General features: G+C 38.0%; 1 protein-coding gene across 2 annotated transcripts in view; it reads right to left on the bottom strand.

Moving 5' to 3' along the window:
- NELL1 (neural EGFL like 1) overlaps nucleotides 1-24,793 on the bottom strand; it is a 721,145-nt gene that overhangs the window by 176,990 nt on the left and 519,362 nt on the right. For both annotated transcript variants that reach the window (XM_080687783.1, XM_080687782.1), the window contains exon 15: nucleotides 7,349-7,444. In XM_080687783.1, coding sequence (XP_080543909.1) covers nucleotides 7,349-7,444 — 96 coding nt within the window. The remainder of the gene's footprint in view (nucleotides 1-7,348; nucleotides 7,445-24,793) is intronic.

The following is a 24,793-nucleotide window of genomic DNA, read 5'->3' as shown; positions in this document are numbered from 1 at the left end:
TCCTATTAGGAGAGAATGATGCAAATCGGAAGAGTTATATTCCTTCTCCTTCAGTCTACTGGCTTCAATTAGTCTTTTTCCACATGATTAACAGTGCAGTACATATTCTTGGATACAAAGATTTCTTGGATAGCAGTTACTAGGGAAGTTTGTAATTTCCAGGCTCTAATTCATATTTTCACAGAAACATGGGTTTCCTTTCTGTTTAGCCACTGTGCTGCAAGTTACAGTGATGTCTGCATTCCCCAGGGTATAAAATTAAAAATGAGGGTATGAACCAAACTCCTGACTTTCACAGTTCAACAGTAGGAGCTTGCCTGATGGGAAGAAAGAACTTCTCGTCATCTAAATATTCAGGAATTATTTTCTGCATTACTAAATAGACAAGTTAAACCCTAATAGATATCATGTGTTTGGCAGGGAAAGCCAATCTATTAAAAAATTGGCTTTCCTCACCTTGCTTTCTGGAAAGTCATGCTGACAAAGCTACTGGAAATACACAACATTTCTATACTATTCTTGTTATTGGCATTCTTCTGAATGGAATTTTTCTCCTCCATCCTCAATATGATATTCTTATTAAAGCAGCATATTATTTGAGTCTCAATTTTACCAGCCAGTAAATTGAGGGTAGATTCCACAATAGATATCATCTCTAGATACCTACTGTGTGCTACACACTCTGCCAAGTGATCTAATTAGACTATCTCATTCAATTTCACAATAATATTATGATATAGGTAATACTGATATCCATTTTTAGTGGCAAACAAGCTTAGAAACATTGCATATATCTCATTCCATATCACAGATTCCAATAAATAGTGGAACCCCAACTCAAACTAAACTAGCACAGCTTCAAAGATTGTGCTCTTAAACCCTATGTTTTTTCACTCTCTTCCTGCCTTAGGCACAATAAAGATATTGAAAGGAAGATAAAAATAAAGTACATAATCAAGTAGAAAAGTATGGCTCATTACTCACAGGAGAACATCATTTATTTGGCCTCCTCCATAATCTGTTAGGTTTAATTTGCCATATACACAGGTAATGTGATCAAGAGGCAACTGATATTGGAAGGTGTATAAATTTGGATTCAGTCATACATGGGTTGGAATCCCATTTCCACTAGTGATCGGCTGACTAAACACTTATACAAGTCCTCATTTGATGGTTGCCAGATTAAATGAGGTTGGGTGGGGTAGTTAAAAATGGTGAAGGGATTAGAAAGTACAAATTGCCACTTACAAAAATAGCCACAGGGATATAACGTACAACATAGGGAGTTTAGTTAATAAGATTGTATGGTGTCAGATGGGTACTAGACCATTAAGGTGATCACTTTGTACATTACATAAAAATATAATTACTACACTGTGCATCTGAAACTAATATATTGTATGTCAACTGTAATTGGAACATTTAAAAATTAATTAGAAAAAAAAAGAACAGGGCTTTTTAATAGTTCCAAGTAGCTCTGAGAGTTAAGTGGCAACTCCATTTTGGAGGCATGGGTAAGTGTATTAGGTCTTTAGCTCAGTTTCTCCATGACAGCTTAAAGAAGAAAGTTGAGTGGGTAGAACTGAGGAGAGGAAGGGGGTCCTCAACAAGGTCCTCTAAGTTCCACAGCTGAACTCAATGCTGAGCTGCTCTAAAGATGAGATGTTCTTAGTGTCCGTGAGTGTGAGCTCCTCTCATGCTCCAGCCCAATGCCTCTCCTCTGCCATTCTATATCCCTGCAAATGTCCCGTGCAGGGCATAGCTCCTCACACAAATTCACATCCATATAACTTGGATAAAATTTTAAAAGAGCATCTGTGTCTATTCCTTTTCGGTGGCTTCAACTGGATGAGCAACTCAGAGAGACCTCAAATTCTCATATTTCCCTTTTTAAATGATGCCACAAAAGCACTGCTTACTCTTTTCTGGGCATCTATCAGTTGCACAACAGCAATGTTAATAATAAAATCTGCCATTTACATGTGCCAGACAACCAGAAAGATCCTGTTGAGAAAAGTTAAATAAATCTGCAGACTGCCAAGATGTTGAAAAGGCACATGTGCACTCATCCCAGATGCTTTCTCCACAGTGCTGTGAAGGGTGGGGAGAAAGCAGAAGAATATTTTCCATTAACAGAATGGAGCTATTATCTACCCTCTTAAAGGCTCTTAATTTTTCCCCTGACACAAGGATGGGCAGATAAACTGCAAATAGATGCATGCCAGTAGAGTTATCTGAAAATCAGGCAATATTTAAAATTTGGAAGAATATATGTCTTTGTTTCTGACCATTCTTTGCACCTGATGGGTGAATAATATGCATAGGGCAAATGATTACCCCCTGTCTACATATCTGCAAGTCCCTGTGGCACAGAAGAAAGAATAGAATAAATTAACTTGTAAAAAGTCATTTCTCTTTAAGAAAAGTTAATAGATACTCAAGAACTTTTAAAAAGAAAGTCCTTTACATGGTTTTTATGTCCTCATAATTTTAAGCTTTAAAAGGTATCACTTCTTATTACAAACAATTTATATTTAGTGTAGAAAAAATAGAAAATTTAGGTAATCAAAATAGAAAAAATAACTACTGGAAGCCATATTGAGAGTGAATAATGCTGTTAAACTTGTTGCTATTAATTTCCCAGAATATTCTTGATCAGATATTTAATACACTTTACAAAGGCTTGGGGACTGTTAGAAGTTCAATGGTTATGTGCATTTATTGAATGATATTTACAATAAATGAACCCATTTTGGAAACCAATGAGGGGAAAAGTCAAGGTCTGTTATTTTTATAATATCAGCATGTTTTTCAACTATTTTTAATACTACACTATGGTCTAGCTTATAACTTGACTAATTTTGTCCAACTCTCACTGTCTGATTCACAAGGCATTGGTTATAAGTACCTGATGTCTGTACAATTGTATTTACACAATTTATAACTCATGTAATATACAAATAGGAAAATGCAGTAAAATTATTTGTCTGATCTATACCACCACAAATAACTATCTTGATTTATAGCAGTTGAAACTCCTACTAAAAGTGACTAATTGAGAAGTCTTATATTAAAGAAAGCACTTTATAGCAAATAAAATTACCATCTTACTACATACATTGAAAAATTCTTCTAACAAAGAAATAATAAAGTGTTTTTTTTTCTTCTTTCAGGAGAACACAAGGGTGAAAGTCACATGGTCCTTGGTGGGGTTGAAACATCCATGTTTACTCCAACAACAAGAGGGTGAGGACATAGAACAGGCCCAGCTTCTATATCAATCTTGTCCCATAAGAAAATGTCCCCCATACAGCATATATGGATATCAGCTAGTCCCTGGCTCTTGAATGGTTAAGAATTCTCTAAATATAGTAATAAGCACTTCTAAGAATGTTCAAGAGATGCTTTAAAAATACTTGTCTACCAAAAGTGCTTATAATGTGTATGTTATCAAATACACTGAGATATATTTACCTAATATATGTCTGTATACACACGCACACACACACACTTTTTTAAAATGTTTAAAATGCTACATCTAGTCCTGGCATTGCCAAAAGGTAGATTCTGCCTCCCAGGAGACATTGCAATGATAGGAGACATTTTTGATCATCATGGCTGGGGGTTGGAGTACTAATGCTATCTAGAGGGTAGAGTCTATTGATGCTGCTAAGCATTAAGAAACCCCTAACTAGACATAGTTTAATACCTTACATTTAATTTCTACTTATTGTTGCATGCAAATTTGCTTAATGCCAAGTAGAAAACAGTGTGATTCACATTTCAGAGAATGATGTTCCGCTGTTTTATGGCAGGTAACATACTTATGGATTTAGTGTAGCTACTTGATTTTACATTTGGAAAGTCTCTAGGAAGACTTTGCATTGTTTCATTTTGTGTGATGGTTGTCTATGTATGTCAGTGTGACATGATATCCTTCAGTTCTCTTAGGCTAAGAAGAGAGCTTTTGCCAGCAGCCCTTTTCTAAAGAGTAGCAAAACTATTTTTCTTACTGATATCTGATTCATCTCTCTCTTTATACATCTAGATAATAAATGTGAAACAAAGTCAAAGCTAAGGGAACAGAGACAGAACAAAGGTTAAGAAGACCCAACATAATATGTTATTCAGAAACATATGTTTGCTTATATTGAATGGGGTTATGAAAAGTTTAAGTTTACTAAAATCTCATCACCATAAAATAAATGGTTTTGTTCATCTTTGAGTTATATAGCAAACAAAAGTGGGACTTTTAACTCCAGATAGGCATTTTCTTTAACAAATAATTTCAATAATTTAATGGTACTTGTATTCTGAAAGGCTAAATATCACAAACAATAAATAAAACCAGTAACTAAGGGAACCAAGGGAAATATTTTTAAGACTAAATATAAGCAGATTTTGTATGGCTCAAAAGGGACCCTTAGTCTTGAAATTAAAACAAAGCAAATCAGAGATTTAGTGTGATCCTGTCATAGACAGTTACAATGCACTTGCATTTTTCCTTGGTACCCTAAGTCTCAAAGCATCTAGCATCACTAGTCTATGGAAAATAGCATTACTTAATGCTCATTGCTAATGATCTACATGATAAAATAATTCCAACAAGATATGGAATACATTTTCAGTATTTGTCTTATAATTTTTCTAGATCCCTTGCACACAATGAACTGAAATATATGTACTTTATCCTCTCCACACACAAAAAAAAATCATACAATTAGAATATTGGTGAAGATGAAATACTGCCATTTGCGACAACAATATAGATGGACCTTAAGAATATTATGCTAAGTGAAACAAGTTGGTCAGAAAAAGCCAAGAACCATATGATTTCACTCATATGTGAGATATAAAACTGAAACTCATAGATACAGACAACAGTATGGTAGTTACCAACAAGAAGGAGGAGGGGGTAGTACAGGGTAAAGGGGGCCAAATATATGGGGATGGAAGACGATGAGACTTCGGGTGGTGGGAACACAATGCAATATACGGATCATGTATCACAGAAATGTTCATTTGAAACCTACACGATCTTATTAATCAATGTCACCACAATAAATTTAATTAAAAATAATATTGGCCGATATTAAATAAAATGGTTTTGCTACTGATGGGAGATAGTATTACATGCAAAGACACCTTGTTATTCTAATTTTACCTTAAAACAACTGTGCAAGAATTCAAGAATATGCAATCTCAATTTTAACTTTTACATAGGAACTCATGTCCTGCCTATCTCTGTTTTCCTTTTCCTCTGACCTTGACTTTCTCCTTTAATTCTAACTTTTCTTGTTTCAGGTAATAAAACAGAATGTAAGCATCATTTAACCAACCTCTTACTGAGCAGAGAAGAAGATATAGTCAAATCAACAAGCCATAAGAAGTAATAATTAATTTTTCTAGGCTGCCACCAATTCACCCCCACGTCTAAAGTCAATGTTCTATCCCAATTCTTTATAATGTAAAAAGAATAAGAACGTTAGAGTAGATTCTCCAGTTAAATATCACACTAATATAACAATAACCGATTTATAACAAGCTACCAGAGGTGCTTGGTGAAAGTGTAGCTTCCTGGACCCTCCCTGAGATATCTTGATTGACCAGGTCTAGGTTGGTGGCCCAGGAATATGGGTTCTAACAGGAAATCCATGTATTACTTTGAGAAACACAGGCAATGGTTTACAAAGCAGGCTTTGTGGAATTTTATTCTCAGTTCTAATACTGTTTGCAGTATTGCAAAAGTTACTACGCTTGGCTAAGCTTTATTTTGCTATTTATAAAATAGGAGTAATAGTATTTATCTTTGTTGTTTCTTCTTAATCTATTAAAATACTCATTTAAAAGACCTGACACATAATTAATACATAATAAATGGTGTATCGCTACTGGTAGTATCCATTATGATCAACACTCTCACTGTCACCATTTTGTCCCCATTCGTTCCTGTACACTCATTTTAGGGAAACACAGCAGTGCTAGAGGACATAATGAGAAACCTTTACATGTATTTGCTTTTTAACTTTAGAAAACCTAATTAAAATCTAATGCACTGCAATGAGGGCATGTGTTCTAAGTTACCATTAAGTTTCTTTGCTTTTTGCAAGAGGTCTCCAGCTCCATATGGTAATTCTCATGCTGCTCAGAGGCAGTACTTGGCTCTTTTATGTGTCTTTTTACAGAACAAACCAATTAATTTTTATTTCATAAATGAAATTTGCTTCATTGATAATATAATAAAATATGGAAACAACGTATCGTTTGTTGCCTTCCTTGTTGAATAATTTACATGTTACAGGTTGGCCTGTTTTTGAAAGGATTGGCTGCCTTATACAGGCAGTGCAAAGCAATACGTAGAACAAGTTGGGGGGTTATAATAACTAGGATCATTTAAAAATGTATTATCTAATTTCAGAAACCTTTTTACATGAAGGAAAGGAAACCAGAGCTTTGCTTCAATAGTTGGCATTAAAGCCATCCTCTCTCTCATCAACTAACAGACATAATGACTACATCATCACATTTCCATATTTTTATGCTGTACTATAAGAAATGTCAAGTGTGATATTCCAGACTCAGGAAAAACACAATACAGTAATTTTAGGCCAGTAAAACGTATGGGCAAATACACAGAAATATTCAATTTTGCATGACAAGCACTCTCGCTTGCACTGATATATATGTATACAGGGGCACACTGGCATTGACGGTCAATTTAATTTGTACGCAGGTGGAAGGAGGTCTCCAATTAATAAGACAGCTGATTTCACCAAATAGCATCAAGTGTAAACACTACATTTATTGCAAGTAGAATGATGCACATGATGAAATCTTACAAATACTAAACTGGCTTCTATTATCAGGACTGGGAATAATAATGTTCCTAATAAACCAATATTAGAACCAAATCCCAAGCACACCAATAAACCTGCTGCCAGAGTTATTTAATGTGCTTTAATGCAAGGAGCATGTGGTTCTAATCTAGATTCTGTGGGCACGGCAAACTGTTGTAACTCCAATACCCCCAATAGCTGGTAATTGGGGCAGGTCAGTTCTTCAGGCTTTATCTCTCATTAGCACTAAAAAGGCACACTCCAAACCATAGCAGAGAAAGACTCAATCTTGCTCTATTAGAAACATTGAAGGGAGGACAAATGAAGCTCTATTTTCAGAGGGAGGATGCCAATTATACAGTAATCAAATGTATCCATTTTGGGGAGCTACATCCCCCAGCTTGACATAATGTATCAAGTCAACCCTCAATATTATACTCCTAGCGAAAGAGTTTCCCTTCTCTCTGAAACTCTTTCTCCCCACCCCACTCCCCAAAAAGGGCTAAGGTTACCTTTCTCGCAGTGGCTTCCTGTGAATCCGGAAGGACAGACACATTTGTTAGGCGCCACACATGTTCCACCATATCTGCAGCCCTCTTCGCAGAATGCTGTTGCAAAGGAATGAGGGAATTTCTATTAGATAAATTGGGAATAAGAAAACTCATGGTAAATGGCATGAGCATTGAAATCACTCATTCTTTGTTGCATAGGGAATACATAGCTGTGTTGACATATTTAAAAATTTTGGCTGTGAAAAGAAATAAATGTATTAATACTTACTTCAGTGATTTACATAAGGTCAATTGTGATAATGGAGGTAAAGTGTTTAGCACTGGGCTGGAATGTGCTAAATGGTAACTAGTATGAGCAGCTATTACGGTTGCTATTGTGACTTATTATTGACATATTTGAAATCAAATAGGATAGACCAAGTAACTAGAAAGGATAGGACTGGGACAAAAGCAAAGGCAGGCATTTTAAATACTAATTTTATAACCACTTTTTTCTCTAAACATATTTATTACAATAAGAACATTTTTACATCATCTTTAAAATAGTTGGATAGACATAATTTTGATAACATAATAAATTCAACTAACCACTTATTTTTGAATATTTAAGATGTTTCCAATATTTCTGTACTAAAACCGATGCCTTGCCAGTATAGCTAGAATGTTTAGCACACCCCAAATTATTCCTTTAGGGAAAAGGGCTCAATGTGAAAGTACAGTTTTAGAGAGTGTGGAGTTTGTTAAGCCTTTTGACAAGCATTGCAAAGTTATCCAACTCCATCCTAGTGCTACCCTGCTAGCCTTCCTTCAGTGGGAAGTTCCCCTCATTACACACCCGAATAGCGTAGCATGTACAGCTCCATACACCTCTCCTTTGTAGTATTAAGTATTATTGTTTATTTATGTATAAATGCTTATCATTTCCAGTCTTAACTCATTGGGATTGTGCGGCCCATAAGGACAAGTCACATGCTTCTTTTTGCTTCCTGTTGTACATACAAAGCCTTAGTAGCTGAATGCATGGTAGATGCTCAAAACATATTTGCCTAATGGATTAATTTATATGCTGCAGGTTGTTCTGACAGGAAAACTCTTCCTCCAACTTACTATGCAACCTTGCTGGATAACCGATAATTCAGTGTTCTGCCGCTGCAAAATGTCTCATTAAGGAAGACGACTGCAACTTGTTAACCCGGGGGTTCTTTTATCCACAGAAGAGCTAGGTGAGCAAATTATTTTATTTATAATTGCAGTTCGAAAATGTCAGCCTGGAAAAATGTCATGGTTATATTTTGCCATCATCACATAAATAAGATGGGTTTAACTTCAAAAAAGCCACAGAACATCTTGAGGCAGTTGAACGCTAGTTCAAATGCACAGGAATTCTCATAATGTTGTCATTTTTCACATCATTTAATATCTACTATATGATTTAACATGTTGGAGCTTAGCAATTAATTGTGAGTTCCTTTGCTCCTGCCAAAGGACAGACAATGGGTACCTCTTTCCAGCCTTTAACTACTGTGAACCTATGTGTGCGCAAACACACACACACACACACACACACACACACGCACACACGCACACACACGCACATGCACATGCTGTCTTGTCCCAAAATTTGCATCTTGTGGGCTCTGGTGATGGACATTTCAGAAGTGTAGTTCCATATCAAAGTTAATAAGAGAATAGTAAACAGTAAAGTGTTTTTGAAGCTAAAAGTGACAGGAGGAAGCCGTTAAGGAAGGTTTCAAGTGGCACCAAAAGAAGACAGAGGAAGCAGGAAGTTCAGCATGGGTTTTTCTTCAGTAATGTATTCAAAGCAGGAATTTTTTGTGTGTGAGCATACATTCACCCGCGTGTACACACACAGATTATAGAACTGGTTAGGAGACTCGGTGTTGTTTCATGATACATGTGTGCTCTTGATTTATGCAGCCCTTAAACAGAAACGATAATAGGAGATTTTTGAAGAAAGCATGAGATGGCTATGATGTTCTATGAATGTAAAGATGTGCACAATGTACACCCCTATGTTCATAGCAGCACAATTCACCATAGCTAAGATTTGGAAACAGCCTAAATGCCCATCAGCAGATGAGTGGATTAGAAAACTGTGGTACATCTACACAATGGAATACTACGCTGTTATAAAAAAGAAGGAATTCTTACCATTTGCAACAGCATGGATGGAACTGGAGAGCATTATACTAAGTGAAATAAGCCAGTCAGTGAAAGAAAAATACCACATGATCTCACTTATTTGTGGAAATAAAGAACATTATAAACTGATGGACAAAAATAGATACAGAGGCAAGGAAGCATCAAACAGACTGTCAAACTACAGCAGGAAGGCTGGGGGGGGTGAGGTAAGAGATCAACTGAAGGACTTGTATGCATGCATATACACATAACCAATGGATGCAAGACACTGGGGGGAGGTGAGGGCATGTGGTAGGGGGGGAAGAAAGGGGGTGGCCGGGGGAAAATAAGGAGACATATGTACTACTATTTGTAATACTTTAAACAATAAAATAAAATTTAAAAGAACATACCTAATAAATGGGGTGCTATGAGGATGAAATGAGTTAACATTTGTCAGTGACTTTAAATTGAGTTTGGTGGATAGCGTTATAAAGTGCTTTTTTAAATAAAACTAATTATAATCATAGTGATGCTATTATGACTGTGCATCATGCACCCAGAACAAAGTTTACATCTAATACTCAGATAATTAAACTCAGCCTGAAGGTGTCCATTTTCACCGAGATGAGTTGCTATGACCTTGTGATTGATGCTCGCTTTAGTTTCTAATGATGGTAGTTGTAGCCCTTATCATGGAACTATCAGAGAGCTGTTACTGTTTTCACTGTAAACATGGTGAAGTAGGGGCTCAAAAATCAAGTCGCCTCTAAGGCTACGTAGTAAGCAGCAGAGCTAAGATTCAAAGTCTTACCTACTCTTCATATATTACAGTACAGGTTTATCTGTAATCTAATATTCACATAGGCAGGCTTCTTCCTTTTTTGAATAGCTTCATAAGGGCTAAGGGAACTGAATACAAGTTTTAAAAAAAACAATATGCCAACCTAGCCAGTTTGGCTCAGTGGATAGATCGTCGGCCTGTGGTCTGAAGGGTCCCAGGTTTGATTCTGGTCAAGGGCACATGCCTGGGTTGCAGGCTCGATCTCCAGTGTGGGACGTGCAGGAGGCAGCCGATCAATGATTCTCTCTCACCATTGATGTTTCTATCTCTCTCTCCCTCTCTCTTCTTCCCTGAAATAATATATATGTGTGTGTGTGTATATATATATATATATATATATATATATATATATATATTATTTTATATATATATATTATTTTATATATTATTTTATATATATATATATATATATATATATATATATATATATATATATATATAATGTGTCAAATTGCACATGTGGCATTAAAGAAGGCAGGCAGGGAGCTGTTCAAGTTCATGCACTTGTAATCTACCTCTGCTACGGTCTGAGCCTAGTCATGTTTCATCTAACCTAGGCATATACTTACTATTTTTAATGGGATGGATCTCAAGTAAAGAAGAAATTCATTGCCTACGTGCACCTTATATAAAACAACAGAGTAATTTTAAAAAAATACAAATAAAAAAAGAAGCATGTCATTCCAAACTTAAACTACTATGGGGAAATCAAGATCAATGCACATTTCCTCTGGATACCTCATAAAACATCTAAGCATATTGTTGTATCCTAGTCTAAAGATTGTGGAAAAATCATGTGAACCTGGGTAGGTTATTCTTGATCATTTAGGAACCTAGCAATTCAAAGAAAAAGATCCTGATACACCTATAATTTGCACAGCATCACTTGGCAGATGGCATGACCCAAACAAGAAGCCAAGTCCCCAGTGCATTTCTTTCTAGCTTATGAGGAAATGGGGTGGTAGAAACTAGCAGGTCCAAATCCTTGCTCTGTATGTAAGAACTCTGTGACCTACAGCAAATTATTTCACCTCTCTGGACCTAAGTTTCCTCAAAAGCAAAACAGCAGTGATAATAAGTATAACACCCAGGCTGTGCAGGTTAAATTAAATTACCAATGGAAATGACCCAGCACAGGCACTGCCAGTGGAATGTGCTCCAAAGCTACATGCGATTGTTGTTATTTATCAACAGGACTCTGCTTTTCCAAACAATATTACTGTGCACTAGTTTCTGTTCTAGATTCTGCAGATGCAGTGGTGAGTCAGACAGCAAAGATCCCTGTGCTATGGAGCTTATTCTACAGTGAGGGCACATGACCACTCTTTCCTGAACTTGATGGCCTTTGCAGTGTCATGGGGCTTGCAATGGAACTTGGCCCCTCCGCAGACTCAGAAAAACTCAGGCATCCTGGTATGTTGCTCCTTTGTCAACCAGTTTCTAGGTGCCCAAGTATGGCTTGAACAGATTGTAGATACACGATAAGATTATAAACCTGAATCTGCCATTGGTTATTAACTTACACCCCAGGGAGATAATGGATGGGGTCAACTCTAAAATGGCTTGATTTCTATTTCTGAAAGGACTCTTTGCATTGTGTAAGAAAATAAAATCACGCCGAAACCGGTTTGGCTCAGTGGGTAGAGCGTCGGCCTGCGGACTGAAAGGTCCCAGGTTCGATTCCGGTCAAGGGCATGTACCTTGGTTGCGGGCACGTCCCCAGTAGGGGGTGTGCAGGAGGCAGCTGATCGATGTTTCTCTGTCATCGATGTTTCTAACTCTCTATCCCTCTCCCTTCCTCTCTGTAAAAAATCAATAAAATATATTTAAAAAAAAAAAAAAAGAAAATAAAATCACAGAACTCAAAATTAAGGGAGAGTTAATTCACAGAAAGACTACTTTTTTATATTCAGATTTTCTCAGCATGAGACATGACACTTGGAGGTTAAGGGAAACAAAATGAGAAGGTGGGTTTGCACATGTCAAGTATGTGGATGCCCAGTACCCCCATCATGTGCTCAATTGGACAAGAATAGTTTTATACTAATAAAAAGTAATAGCCCTGTGGGGAAAAATGGCGGCGGAATAGACAGACATTTCCCGAGCCTTGTCCCGGAGCAGATAGAAAGAACAGCTAAGGGTTCCATGGGTGGTGTCTGTTGGTGAGTTAAGGGACAGCTCTACTCCAGGAGAAGGTGTGGGACTGCTGGACGGGACAGCCCCCACTGCTGCTGGGTTCCCTCCCAGAGCCACTGGCTCAGACGCGGAGACTGTGCCATCTTGAAGGGGAAAGTGGATGTTATCGGAAGCCTGAAAATCTACAACTGCGGCACCCACGGAACAGCTGCAAATCCCAGAGCACCAGTCCCCAATCAGCGCAAACACGCGGATTCAGAGGAGCTCTACACTCCACCACGGAAAGATCAGATTTCACCTGGGATAAGGTGAGGTCTCTGGTCCCGGCAGGACAGAGAAACGCACGCACTGCGGGAGCTGGAGGACCGGGGGAAGTCTGTGCCTAGAAAAATCCGTGGCTGTTGGGGCTGGCATGATCCGTGAATGTGGAAGGGGGTCCTCAGAGCTGCTAACAGAGGGGATCTCTAAAAAGCAACCCATTTTGATCTTACGCAGAAGGACAGCCTAAAATTTTAAAAGTGTGCCGGTTGGTTGGACACTGGGGGAAGGAAGGACTGTGCAGACTTGCGCGCAGCTCCGGAGTTCGCACACTTGCTTTCTCCTCTTTAAATCCTTGCTTCTGATTTCTGAGCCCAGTGCATGGGATCACCCAGTTGGGGACACCCTAGGAGACTGCAGGGGAAAGTTGTTTTTCTGGAACCTGGGGATCGGAGCGGGGAGTGACCATCGGAGAACCAGCTCTGGGGCAGCCCACTCACACAAACCAGTATTGGGTGCCACAGGGAAAGCAGGATCTAAGCACAGGCTAGAGAAGACCTATAGACCCAGAGGTCAATCCAGAAACACTGCCACCCAGGGGTTGAATCACAAATTGACTCTTGTGTAATCACAAATAAAGGAATACAAGAAAGTAAGACACACTGTCTGATTGAAAATCAGGACTGGCTTACAACACTGAGGAGCAGTGGAACGCAGGGAACTGCAATACTGTCCTGACTGGGAAACAGGAGTGCCACACAGAACAACAGAGGAAGTAAATGACCTTCACTACTGTACGTTTTATTTTTATTTTTTATTTATTTATTTATTTATATCATCTTTTACTTAAGAAACTATATTTTCTTTTTCCTCACTTGATTTTACCTTTTTAATTATTACATTTTTATTTTCAATCAGTATTATTACTACTACTATTTTACCTTTTTTTTTTTAAAGTGTCATTTTAATTTCTCTTTATTTGACTTTGAGATTAGTGTTCTACATTCTATTTTCATCTTTCCTTTAGCATCATTCTACTCTATCTCAACTCTACCATTAGGCCATCACTCTCTTCCTAATTTTCCCCCTTTTGTTGTCCTGTTTCTCTTACCCTTCTCCTGCTTTAGATTTTCCCAATTCTTTCTTTTTACCCCCTGTTAAAATTTCACCCTACTTATATATCTAATTTCCAATCCCCTGCTCCAAGTTTATACACACCTCTCTCTTCTCTGTCTTCACTATCCAAACAATTGTTTTTCTCTCTGTACTTTTGTTGTTGTTTGCTTGAATGTTGATTATATTGATTTTTTATGCTTGTTTGTGAGATTCTTTTGCTTATTCTTTTTTTTTTTTTTTTTTTTTTTGCTTTTTTTTTGTTTGTGTTTTGCTTCTTTTTTCCCTCGCCTCACTTGGTATTAGTTGTTGTTTGTAGTTTGTATTCATCTCCAGGTACTTGTTGTTGGCATTTGCTGGGATTAGTGGCTGTTCTATTGGAGTTTCCTCCCCATATATAGTTTGCTCCCCTTTTCTTTCTAATTCTCTTTCTTTTCTCTCTTACTTTTTTTTCCTTTTCCCAATTTCATTTCGGCACTCCTTTCTTTTTTTTTCTTTTTTTTCTCTCTTGTTTTTTCTCTCCTATCCCCTAATTTGCCTCTTTCAGGTGGTCACCTTTATTTGGGATTATTAATATCATGAATACATTTCTGTTCAGTGCCTTGTGTGTTGTACCTGGTTGTGTTGTATTTTGTGCCTTTAAATCAACACAGGAGAGAGAGAACTACATAACCAGACACCCGGAGAAGAGAGACCATGGGGAGACAAAGAAACATCCTGCATATGAAAGAAAAGCAGGCATCACCAGAAAAGGAGGTAAACGAAATGGAGGCAAGCAACCTGTCAGAGAAAGTATTCAGAGAAATGGTCAAAAGGTGGCTAAAAAGAATAGAAGAGAAATTCGACAAAATGAGTAAGAACCAAGAGGAAAAGAAGAAGAACCAAGAAAAAATGAAAAATGACATCACTGCTGTTATGAACTCAATAGAAAGCATCAAGAGTAGACTAGAAGAAGCAGAGGACCACATCAGTGAACTAGAAGACAAGGTAGGAAAAAATACCCAAGTAGAGCAGCTTCTAGAAAAATAAATTAAAAAGCAGGAGGAGAGCCTAAGGGAACTTTGGGACAACACGAAACAAAACAACATCTGCATAATAGGGGTGCCAGAAGGAGATGACACTGAGCAAGGAATAGAAAACATGTTTGAAGAAATAATGACAGAAAACTTCCCTGATATAGGGAAGAAAAAACCCACACTAATCCAAGAAGCTCACAGAGTCCCAAGCAAAATGAACCCTAAAAGACCGATGCCAAGGCACATTATAATTAAATTGGTAAACACCAATGACAAAGTAAGAATCTTAAAAGCGTCCAGAGAGACAGAAAGTTACCTACAAAGGAACCCCCATTAGACTATCAACTGATTTCTCAACAGAAACTCATCAGGCCAGAAGGGAATGGAATGAAATATACAAAGTCATGCAAAGGAAGGGTCTGAATCCAAGAATACTGTACCCAGCAAGGGTATTAATCAAAATTGAAGGTGAAATCAGGAGCTTCACAGACAAAAAAGGACTAAGGGAATTTATTACCACCAAACCAGCAATGCAAGAAATGCTAAAGGGTCCTGCTGTAAAAAAAAAAAAAAAAAAAAAAAAAAAAAAAAGGAATAGGAAGTGAAGAAGGAACACAGGGGTAAAGAATAAAAATGGGACAAATAAGTACCTATCAATAATAACTTGAAATATATCTGATGTCTACAAGAAACCCACCTCAGAAAAAAAGATGCACACAGACTGAGGTTGAAGGGATGGAAAAAGGTTTTTCAGGCGAATGGAAATGAAAAAAAAAGCTGGGGTAGCAATACTTATACCTGACAAATTAGATCTCAAAGTGAAGGAAATAACAAGAGATAAGGCCACTTCATAATACTAAAGGGAGCAATCCAACAAGAAGAAATAACTCTCGTAAACATATACGCACCCAATACAGGAGCACCCAAATACATAAAAAAACTCCTGGAGGATATCAAAGGTGAGATTGACAGCAATACAACCAGCATAGGATACTTTAATACCCCACTATCACCATTGGACAAATCCTCTAAACAAAAAATCAGCAAAGAAACATCAATCCTAAATGACTCACTAGACCAGATGGAATTAATTGACATCTTTAGAACATTTCACCCCAAAGCCACAGAATATACATTCTTCTCAAGTGTACATGGGTCATTTTCAAAGATAGACCATATTTGGGTCATAGGCAAAGTCTCTTCAAATTCAAGAAGATAGAAATCATATCAAGCATCTTCTCAGATCACAATGGCATAAAACTGGAAATCAACTAAGATAAAAAAAATCCAAAAAAAATCAAACACATGGAGACTAAAGAGCATACTATTAAACAATGACTGGGTTACCAGAGAGATCAAGGAAGAAATAAAAAACATCATGGCAACAAATGACAATGAAAACACTACAATCCAAAATCTATGGGACACAGCAAAAGCAGTCTTGAGAGGGAAGTTCATAGCTCAACAAGCCTACTACAAAAAAAACAAGAAACAATGGTAATAACTTACCTAACCCTACAACTCAAAGAGTTAGAAAGAGAGCAACAAGAAAAGCCCAGTGTAAGCAGAATGAAGGAAATAATAAAGATCAGAGCAGAGATAAACGACATTGAGACCAAAAAGCAATACAAAAGATCAACAAAACCAAGAGCTGGTTCTTTGAAAGGATAAACAAGATTGATGAACCTCTAGCCAGGCTCATCAAGAAGCAAAGAGAGAGGACCCAAATAAATAAAATCAGAAATGAAAGAGGTGAAATAACAACAGACCCCACCGAAATACAAAGGATTGTTAAAAAATACTATGAACAACTCTATTCCAACAAGCTGGACAACCTGTAAGAAATGGACATATTCCTAGGAAAATATAACCTTCCAAACCTCAATCAGGAAGAACCTAAACATCTCAATAGGCCAATAACTATGGAAGAAATTGAAGCAGTCATCAAAAAGCGACCAGCAAATAAAGCCCAGGGCCAAATGGCTTCACAGGGGAGTTTTACCAAACATTCAAGGAAGAACTAAAACCTATCCTCCTCAGACTATTCCAAAAAATTCAAGAAGAAGGAACACTTCCAAGCTCCTTCTATGAAGCCAGCATCACCCTAATACCAAAACCAGATAATGACAACACAATGAAAGAGACTTATTGGCCAATATTCCTCATGAACATAGATGCCAAAATCCTCAACAAAATTCTAGCAAATCGGATCCAGCACTACATCAGAAATATCATACACCATGACCAAGTAGGATTTATCCCAGGAATGCAAGGATGGTACAATATCCGCAAATCAATAAACATGATACATCACATAAACAAATTGAGAGATAAAAATCACATAGTCATATCAATTGATGCAGAAAAGGCATTTGACAAAATCCAACACTCTTTCTTGATAAAAACTCTCAACAAGGTGGGAATAGAAGTATCATACCTCAACATAATAAAACCTATATATGATAAACCCACAACTAACATCATACTCAATGGGCAAAAACTAAAATCATTTCCCCTAAGAACAGGAACAATACAGGGATGCCCACTCTCACCACTCCTGTTCGACATAGTACTGAAAGTATTAGCTATTGCAATTAGACAAGAAGAAGAAAAAAAAAAGGCAACCAAATTGGTAAAGAAGAAGTAAAGCTGTCCTTATTTGCAGATGACATGATATTGTGAATAAAAATCCCGAAATACTCCATCAAAAAACTAATAGACTTAATAAATGTATTTGGCAATGTAGCAGGATACAAAATTAACGCCAAGAAATCTCTGGCATTTCTATACAGCAATAGTGAACTTACAGAGAGAGAGACTAAAAAAGCAATCCCATTTACCACTGCGCCAAAAAAATTAAGATACCTAGGAATAAACTTAACTAAGGAGGTAAAAGACCTATACGCGGAAAACTACAGGACACTGAAAAAAGAGATAGAGGAAGACATAAACAGATGGAAGAACATACCTTGTTCATGGATTGGGAGAAGCAACATCATTAAAATGTTCATACTACTCAAAGCAATCTATAGATTCAATGCACTCCCCATTAAAATACCAATGGCATATTTCACAGACCTAGAACGAACATTCCAAAAATTCATCTGGAATAAAAAAAAAAGACCCCAAATAGCCGCAGCAATCCTGAGAAAGAAGAACAAAGTAGGTGGGATCTCAATATCAGATTTCAAACTGTATTACAAAGCCACTGTTCTCAAAACAGGCTGGTACTGGCACAAGAACAGACATATAGATCAATGGAACAGAATAGAGAACCCAGAGATCGACCGAAATCACTATGCTCAATTAATATTTGACAAAGGAGTCATGAACAAACAATGGAGTCAAGACAGTCTCTTCAATAAATGGTGTTGGGAAAATTGGACAGATACATGCAAAAAAATGAAACTAGACCACCAACTTACACCATACACAAAAATAAACTCAAAGTGGATCAAGGACTTAAACATACGACGAGAAACCATAAAAATACTAGAGGAATCCACAGCCAGAAAAATCTCTGACATATGCCGAAGCAATTTCTTACTGATACTGCTCCTAGGGTAATGGAAACTAAAGAGAAAATAAACAAATGGGACTACATCAAAATAAAAAGCTTTTGCACAGCAAAGGAGACCATCAATAAAACAACAAGAAAGCCCACTGCATGGGAAAACATATTTGCCAATTATATCAACAATAAAGGTTTAATCTCCAACATTTACAGGGAACTCATGCAGCTTAACAAAAAGAAGATAAACATCCCAATCAAAAAATGGGCAACTGATCTAAATAGACACTTTTCAAAAGAAGACAGAAGGAAAGCCAAGAGACATATGAAAACCTGCTCAAAGTCACTAATCATCAGAGAGATGCAAATCAAATCAACAATGTGGTACCATCTCACACCTGTCAGAATGGCAATTATCAACAAATCAACAAATGACAAGTGGTGGCGAGGATGAGGAGAAAAAAGAACCCTCATGCACTGCTGGTGGGAATGCAGACTGGTGCAGCCACTGTGGAGAACAGTATGTAGTTTCCTCAAAAAACTAAAAATGGAACTCCCATTTGACCCAGTGATCCCACTTCTAGGAATATATCCCAAGAAACTAGAAACACCAATCAGAACGAATATATGCACCCCTATGTTCATAGCAGCACAATTCACCATAGCTAAGATTTGGAAGCAGCCTAAATGCCCAACAGCAGATGAGTGGATTAAAAAACAATGGAATACTACGCTGCGGTAAAAAAGAAGGAGTTCTTACCATTTGCAACAACATGCATGGAGATGGAGAGCATTATGCTAAGTGAAATAAGCCAGGCAGAGAAAGATAAATATCACATGATCTCACTCATTTGTGGAATATAATGAATAACATAAACTGATGAACAAAAATAGATCCAGAGACAGAGAAACATCAATCAGAACATCAAACCTCAGGGAAGGTAGGGGAGGGTGAAGGTAAGGGGAGAGATCAACCAAATGACTTATAAGCATGCATATAAGCCTAATCAATGGACACAGACAACAGGGGGGTGGGGTCACGAATGGGAGGTGGGGGGTAATGGGGGAATAAGGACACATATGTAATACCTTAATCAATAAAGAAATTTAAAAAAAAGTAATAGCCCTTCAAGTTCTAAACACTTCACATGATCTTCTCAAAGACTTACTGGCATGTGTTTAGTTCAGAAGGACACCTTGTATCCTGATAAAATAAGGAAACATACATGTTTCAACCATCTGTTAGAAGGAAATCCTCCTTTCCTTGAGGAAGCATTTTCCTTCAGATCATTTCTGACCTCTCTTTGCTAGCTTTGTTCATTCTGCCCCTGGGGAGGTAAAGGAAATTATGCTATTGATAACTCTGGAAAAATCTATAACAGGCTGATGCGAGTCAGATGGGAAAAGCAGGAGGATGGGCTGGGAAGCACCATATGATGAACATTACTAGTTTATTTTGGACACTGAGATATCAGGTGTGAATTACATTGTTAAAATAACTATCAGGATGTAAATAAAAGCTGTTTACTATGAATGATTTCAGGGTGTCATGAACCAAAGATTGTAATTAATTTCATTATGTACACCTAAAATCCAAAGTGGGGAGAAAATATTTACAATTTGGTCATGCCTAACAAAACTCCAGGCCCACCCCACTTCTTGACTTCAGATGGCATCACGTTTCCCTTCCTCCCTGGGACTGGTCTTCATTCTGTGTTCATTCTTAGCAAACTAGCTTGGTTTATAGACTTAAACTTATGTTTCCCCATCCAGCTCTGTCAATAATAGAAGCATCTCCTCCATGTTTTCTTTATGGTTTATTCCTCACCTTGTTCAGAATATGATATTTACCATAGTTGCCTCAAATATTTTGATTGTCACAAGATGTGTGTGGGGTCAGTGTGTTACTGGAATTTGGTGGGCAGAGGACAGGGATGTTGCTAAACATCTTATAATGCACAGGACAGCCCTGAATAACAAAGAATTACCTGGCTTAAAATGTCAACAGTGTTGAGGCTGAGAAACTGTTACAACTTTACACAATTAAGTCTACTGAGTAGTTCCAGGAGCAAAACTATGTGATTTTAATCCCTTTTCCACCACCCCTTAAATTCTCCCCGCAAATACAGTTTAATATATAGAGAGAAGGTCAGAGTGAAAAGCATCCAGATGGTTAGTCTGGTATACAAAACCAAACATCCAGATGTCTGCAATGATCACTTTTTATATCTCCATTCTGGTCTTAAGCAAAAAATATAGTGCATAGTTTAATATTTAATCATTGCCCCCCCAAAAAAAATCACCTTCAACCCTACCACTTATTATATGTGTGTGTATTTAAGGCTCTACTAGCCATTTCCACTCTACTTTTCAACAATAATAACAACAGTAGTAATGGTGATTCCATTTATCAAAGGCTCCTTAAGTGCCGTATAGACAGAATACTTCATTTCACCCTCAGAGTAACTCTGTGCATTATTCATTCGTGTCGTCCTCATTGTCAGAAGAGAAAGCTGGCTTTGAGAAGTTAAATAAGTTATCCCAGGTCACTAAGTGGCTTCCTGGGTTTCAAACCCAGAGTTGCAACCACATCATTAAGACATCTCCCTTTAGGGCTTGGCCATCCACTATATGCAGACAATGTGCTTGGGACTAAGAAGTCTACAACTGGTCATGAAACTGTCTCCATCCCTAAGAAGCTCACAATCGAGTAGCAGAGAGTGGCATGTCCAAAACCAAGCATAATGAAATGTGATAAATGCCACTGTAGCAGTATGAATAAAGTGCTGAGAGCATATGGGGGAAAACATGATTAATTGTGCCCAGTGGACTGAGGCAACGCTTTGCAACAATGCTGGTATTTGAGTTAGGCCTGGAAGAATGGATAGGATTTTTGTTAGGTAGGGAAGCACAGGAAATAGGACAGTTTAGGTCAAGGTTTTGTCCTGTGCAAAGGCACTGAATAGAGGAAGAAAATGAACAGGAGTTTATCAACATTGGAGACTGAATGTAGAGACAAAGCAGTGGGCCATGCAGGGAAGCAGGGACATTTCATAATCTGTGAACCACTCTCCATCTCCCCATCTCCATCCATTTCCCGGATTTATTAGTTACCGTAAGGCACAATAGTGTAATGCCTGGATATCTCTTGAAACTTCTCTTTTCTTCTGTTCATTATTCTAGTTAGCTGAAGACAGTGCTTTGCTAATCTTTTTTACTACACTGAATAGTAAGAAATGTTTTCAATCAGAAACCCTCACACACACACACACACATAGACATCCAGAAATATAAACTTTATTCTTAGTGCATGTAATGCATTCTGATATGTTCTGTTGTATTGACTTCCATTGTATTGTATTGAATTGTATTGCATTGCATTTTATATTATTTATAGACTGTAGCTATGATCCAATGACTTGCTTTCCCAACCCACTAAACCTGCAGTTTAAACTGTGCATTTGTTTCACACATTCTTGGTAGTTGCCATAGTCTTCTACTCCATAATATTCTGTGATAGGATGGGGGCACAGAGTCACTTTAATCTTGATATATTCAAATTAAGATGTCGGTCTTAGCTTAGAAAGACCGATAGGAAAATGGCCATTTGCTATGGTTGTAGCTGCAAAGTTGAAATACTTACTGTTTAGGTAGGCCTTTATAGATAATCTCTGTTACAGATGAAGTCAATGGGGGTGATGCAGGTTGAAGGGAGAGATAATGTGTCCTTTTGCATTATTTTTGGCCTGTATACATGCTTCTCTAACTGTGAGATTCTCAAGGACCAGGGTTATTTTTTTCAAACTCTCCATTCCTCTATATCATCTTGAATACTGGTGATACTAAGCACATATTTATTGACAAATTATATAGAGAAAATAACAAGTTTGATAAGACAGTCTTGTCTATAAAACTGTATCATTAAGTCTGAGATAAATACATGGCATGCAGTTATCAAGTCAGATCAATCAGCTTTAAATATTTATCAAGCATCATCCTGGTCAGGTGGCTTATTTGGCTGGAGCACGATCCCATACACCAAAAGTTGTGAGTTCAATTCCCAGTCAAGGCACATACCTAGGTTGTGGGTTCAATCCAAGGTTGGGGCATGTACAGGAGGCAACCGATCATTGTTTCTCTCTCTCTCTCCCTCCACTTCCTCTCTGAGGATTTAAAAATGATTAAACAAAATTTGTCAAGCATCTACTATGTTGATACTCTAATATGACATGATCCCTGTTCTCCAGGATCTGAGAGTCTAATACAGTGTGACTCTCCCTGAAGACAATTCCCCCTCAGGGGACATTTGGCAATGTCTGAAGTCATTTTTAGTTGTTGCAGCTGTGGGAGTGCTACCAGTGTACTGACACCAACGATGCTGCTAAACATCCTACATGCATAGGACAGCCCGGCAGAAAAGAATTATTCAGACCCAAACTTCAACAGTACCCAAGCTGAGCAAAGACAGGCAGTCATTCACTTAGTCATTCAGCAAATGGTTATTGAGCAACTTCTCTATCAAGGATTATTCTGAGAACCAAGGCTCATGTAAAACAGCTAAAAATATTTCAAGGTATTGGCTTATATTCTACTGGGAAAATATGAAATAACAAAAACAATGTGTAGCCGAAACCGGTTTGGCTCAGTGGATAGAGCGTCGGCCTGCGGACTGCAGGGTCCCAGGTTCGATTCCGGTCAAGGGCATGTACCTGGGTTGCGGGCACATCCCCAGTGGGGGGCGTGCAGGAGGCAGCTGATCGATGTCTCTCTCTCATCGATATTTCTAACTTTCTATCCCTCTCTCTTCCTCTCTGTAAAAAATCAATAAAATATATTTAAAAAAAAAAAAAAACAATGTGTAAGTTAGATGATAACAAGCTATATGACAAAAGATACAGCAGAGCAGAGGACAGGGTCTGTGCCAGTGGGAAAGATTGTAATTAAACAGGGGGATCATGACCTGGCCAGCATGGCTCAGTGGTTGAACCAGGAGGTCAAGGTTTGAGTCCTATGCTCAGTGGTAGTCACCTATGAACCAGGAGGTCAGGATTTGATTCCGGTCAGGACAAATGCCTGAGTTGTGGGCTCAATCCCCAGTAGGGGGTGTGCAGGAAGCAGCCAATCAATGATTCTCTCTCATTATTGATGTTTATATATCTCTCTCCCTCTCCCTTCCTCTCTGAAATCAATAAAAAAATATATTTTAAACAGGGAGATCTTGAAAGGCCTCACTGACTAAAGAAGAATGAGTGAGTCAGGCAGGTATCAAATAAGAGAGTGTTCCAGGCAGAAGTTATAGCAAGTGCAAGGGCCTTGAGGAATGAGTAGAGTGTGCAGATCACGAAGTACCTATCAGAGCACAGCAATACTGCCTGCACAAGGTCAGTGGGAGGTAGACAAAAGGAAAGGGTTGTTTCTGCCTGGAAGGTCAAGAACAGCCCCACAGAAGAGCCAAGGCCTCAGCTGAATCAGAACAATAATAACCAGGCATATTGGGGCCAAGGACGTTTGAGTCACAGGAAAGGAACAGCATGTGCAAAGGTGTAGAGGCATGGAGATTCCTGGGCAGGGGGAAATGGCTTCAGCTCTCTGGAAGGTCTGCTGTGAGGAAGGAGGTCAGCTGGTGTTTCATAAACCCAGGCTTTTGGCAATTTCACAGAAGAGCCACTCTGCTTGGCCTTTTTCACCAGGTGCCCACCAGTCCTAGGAAGGATTTAGGACCACCAATACTGTCTTATTTTTCCACAATTTCAATTTCATTCAGAATAAGAGTGGTGGCTTTTTCCTAGGAAGTCAGAGTAGAAATGTTGAATGAGTCCATTTTTATGAGTTTAAAATCTCTGCAATGTATACATGGAAGAATCATATAAAAGAAACAGCAATTCAATAGGAAGCTGCTAAGAGCTTGGGAATGAGGAATATTCGGCCTTGACTTTGTATACCAAGGGTGTTTGTGTGTGTGTGGTAAATGACTAGCATATTATCCAAGTAACCTGGTGCCAAGACAATTCTTCCACACAGAACTTTGTGAGCAGTTAAGCACATGAATCTGGTAACAGAGACGTAGGGGCCAGTCTCAGTTCCAGCCCTTATTAGCTGATTAATTTATTTCCAGCTTTATTCAGATAGAACTGACATGTAATATTGTGTATGTTTAAGGTGTACAATGTGTTGACTTGATACATTTATATGTTGCAAAAATGACTACCAGCATGACTGAATTTGAAAATTTACTTCATCTCCTCCAGCACCCAATCCCCTATTTGTATGACTAGGTCAATAAGAGAATCTATGTCATACAGGTATTACCAGGATTAAATGGGATAGTGGAGGTGAAGTACCAGGCACAGTGCTCACACATACTAAGTGCTCAATAAAGGTTAGTTTCTCTTCAATCTGTCAGCCTCTTTCTCTCCAGTATAATT

Source organism: Plecotus auritus (genome assembly GCF_963455305.1).
Source record: "Plecotus auritus genome assembly, chromosome: 9".
In the NCBI taxonomy this organism is placed as follows: Eukaryota; Metazoa; Chordata; class Mammalia; order Chiroptera; family Vespertilionidae; genus Plecotus; species Plecotus auritus.
This window is presented reverse-complemented; position numbering and strand designations above follow the sequence as displayed.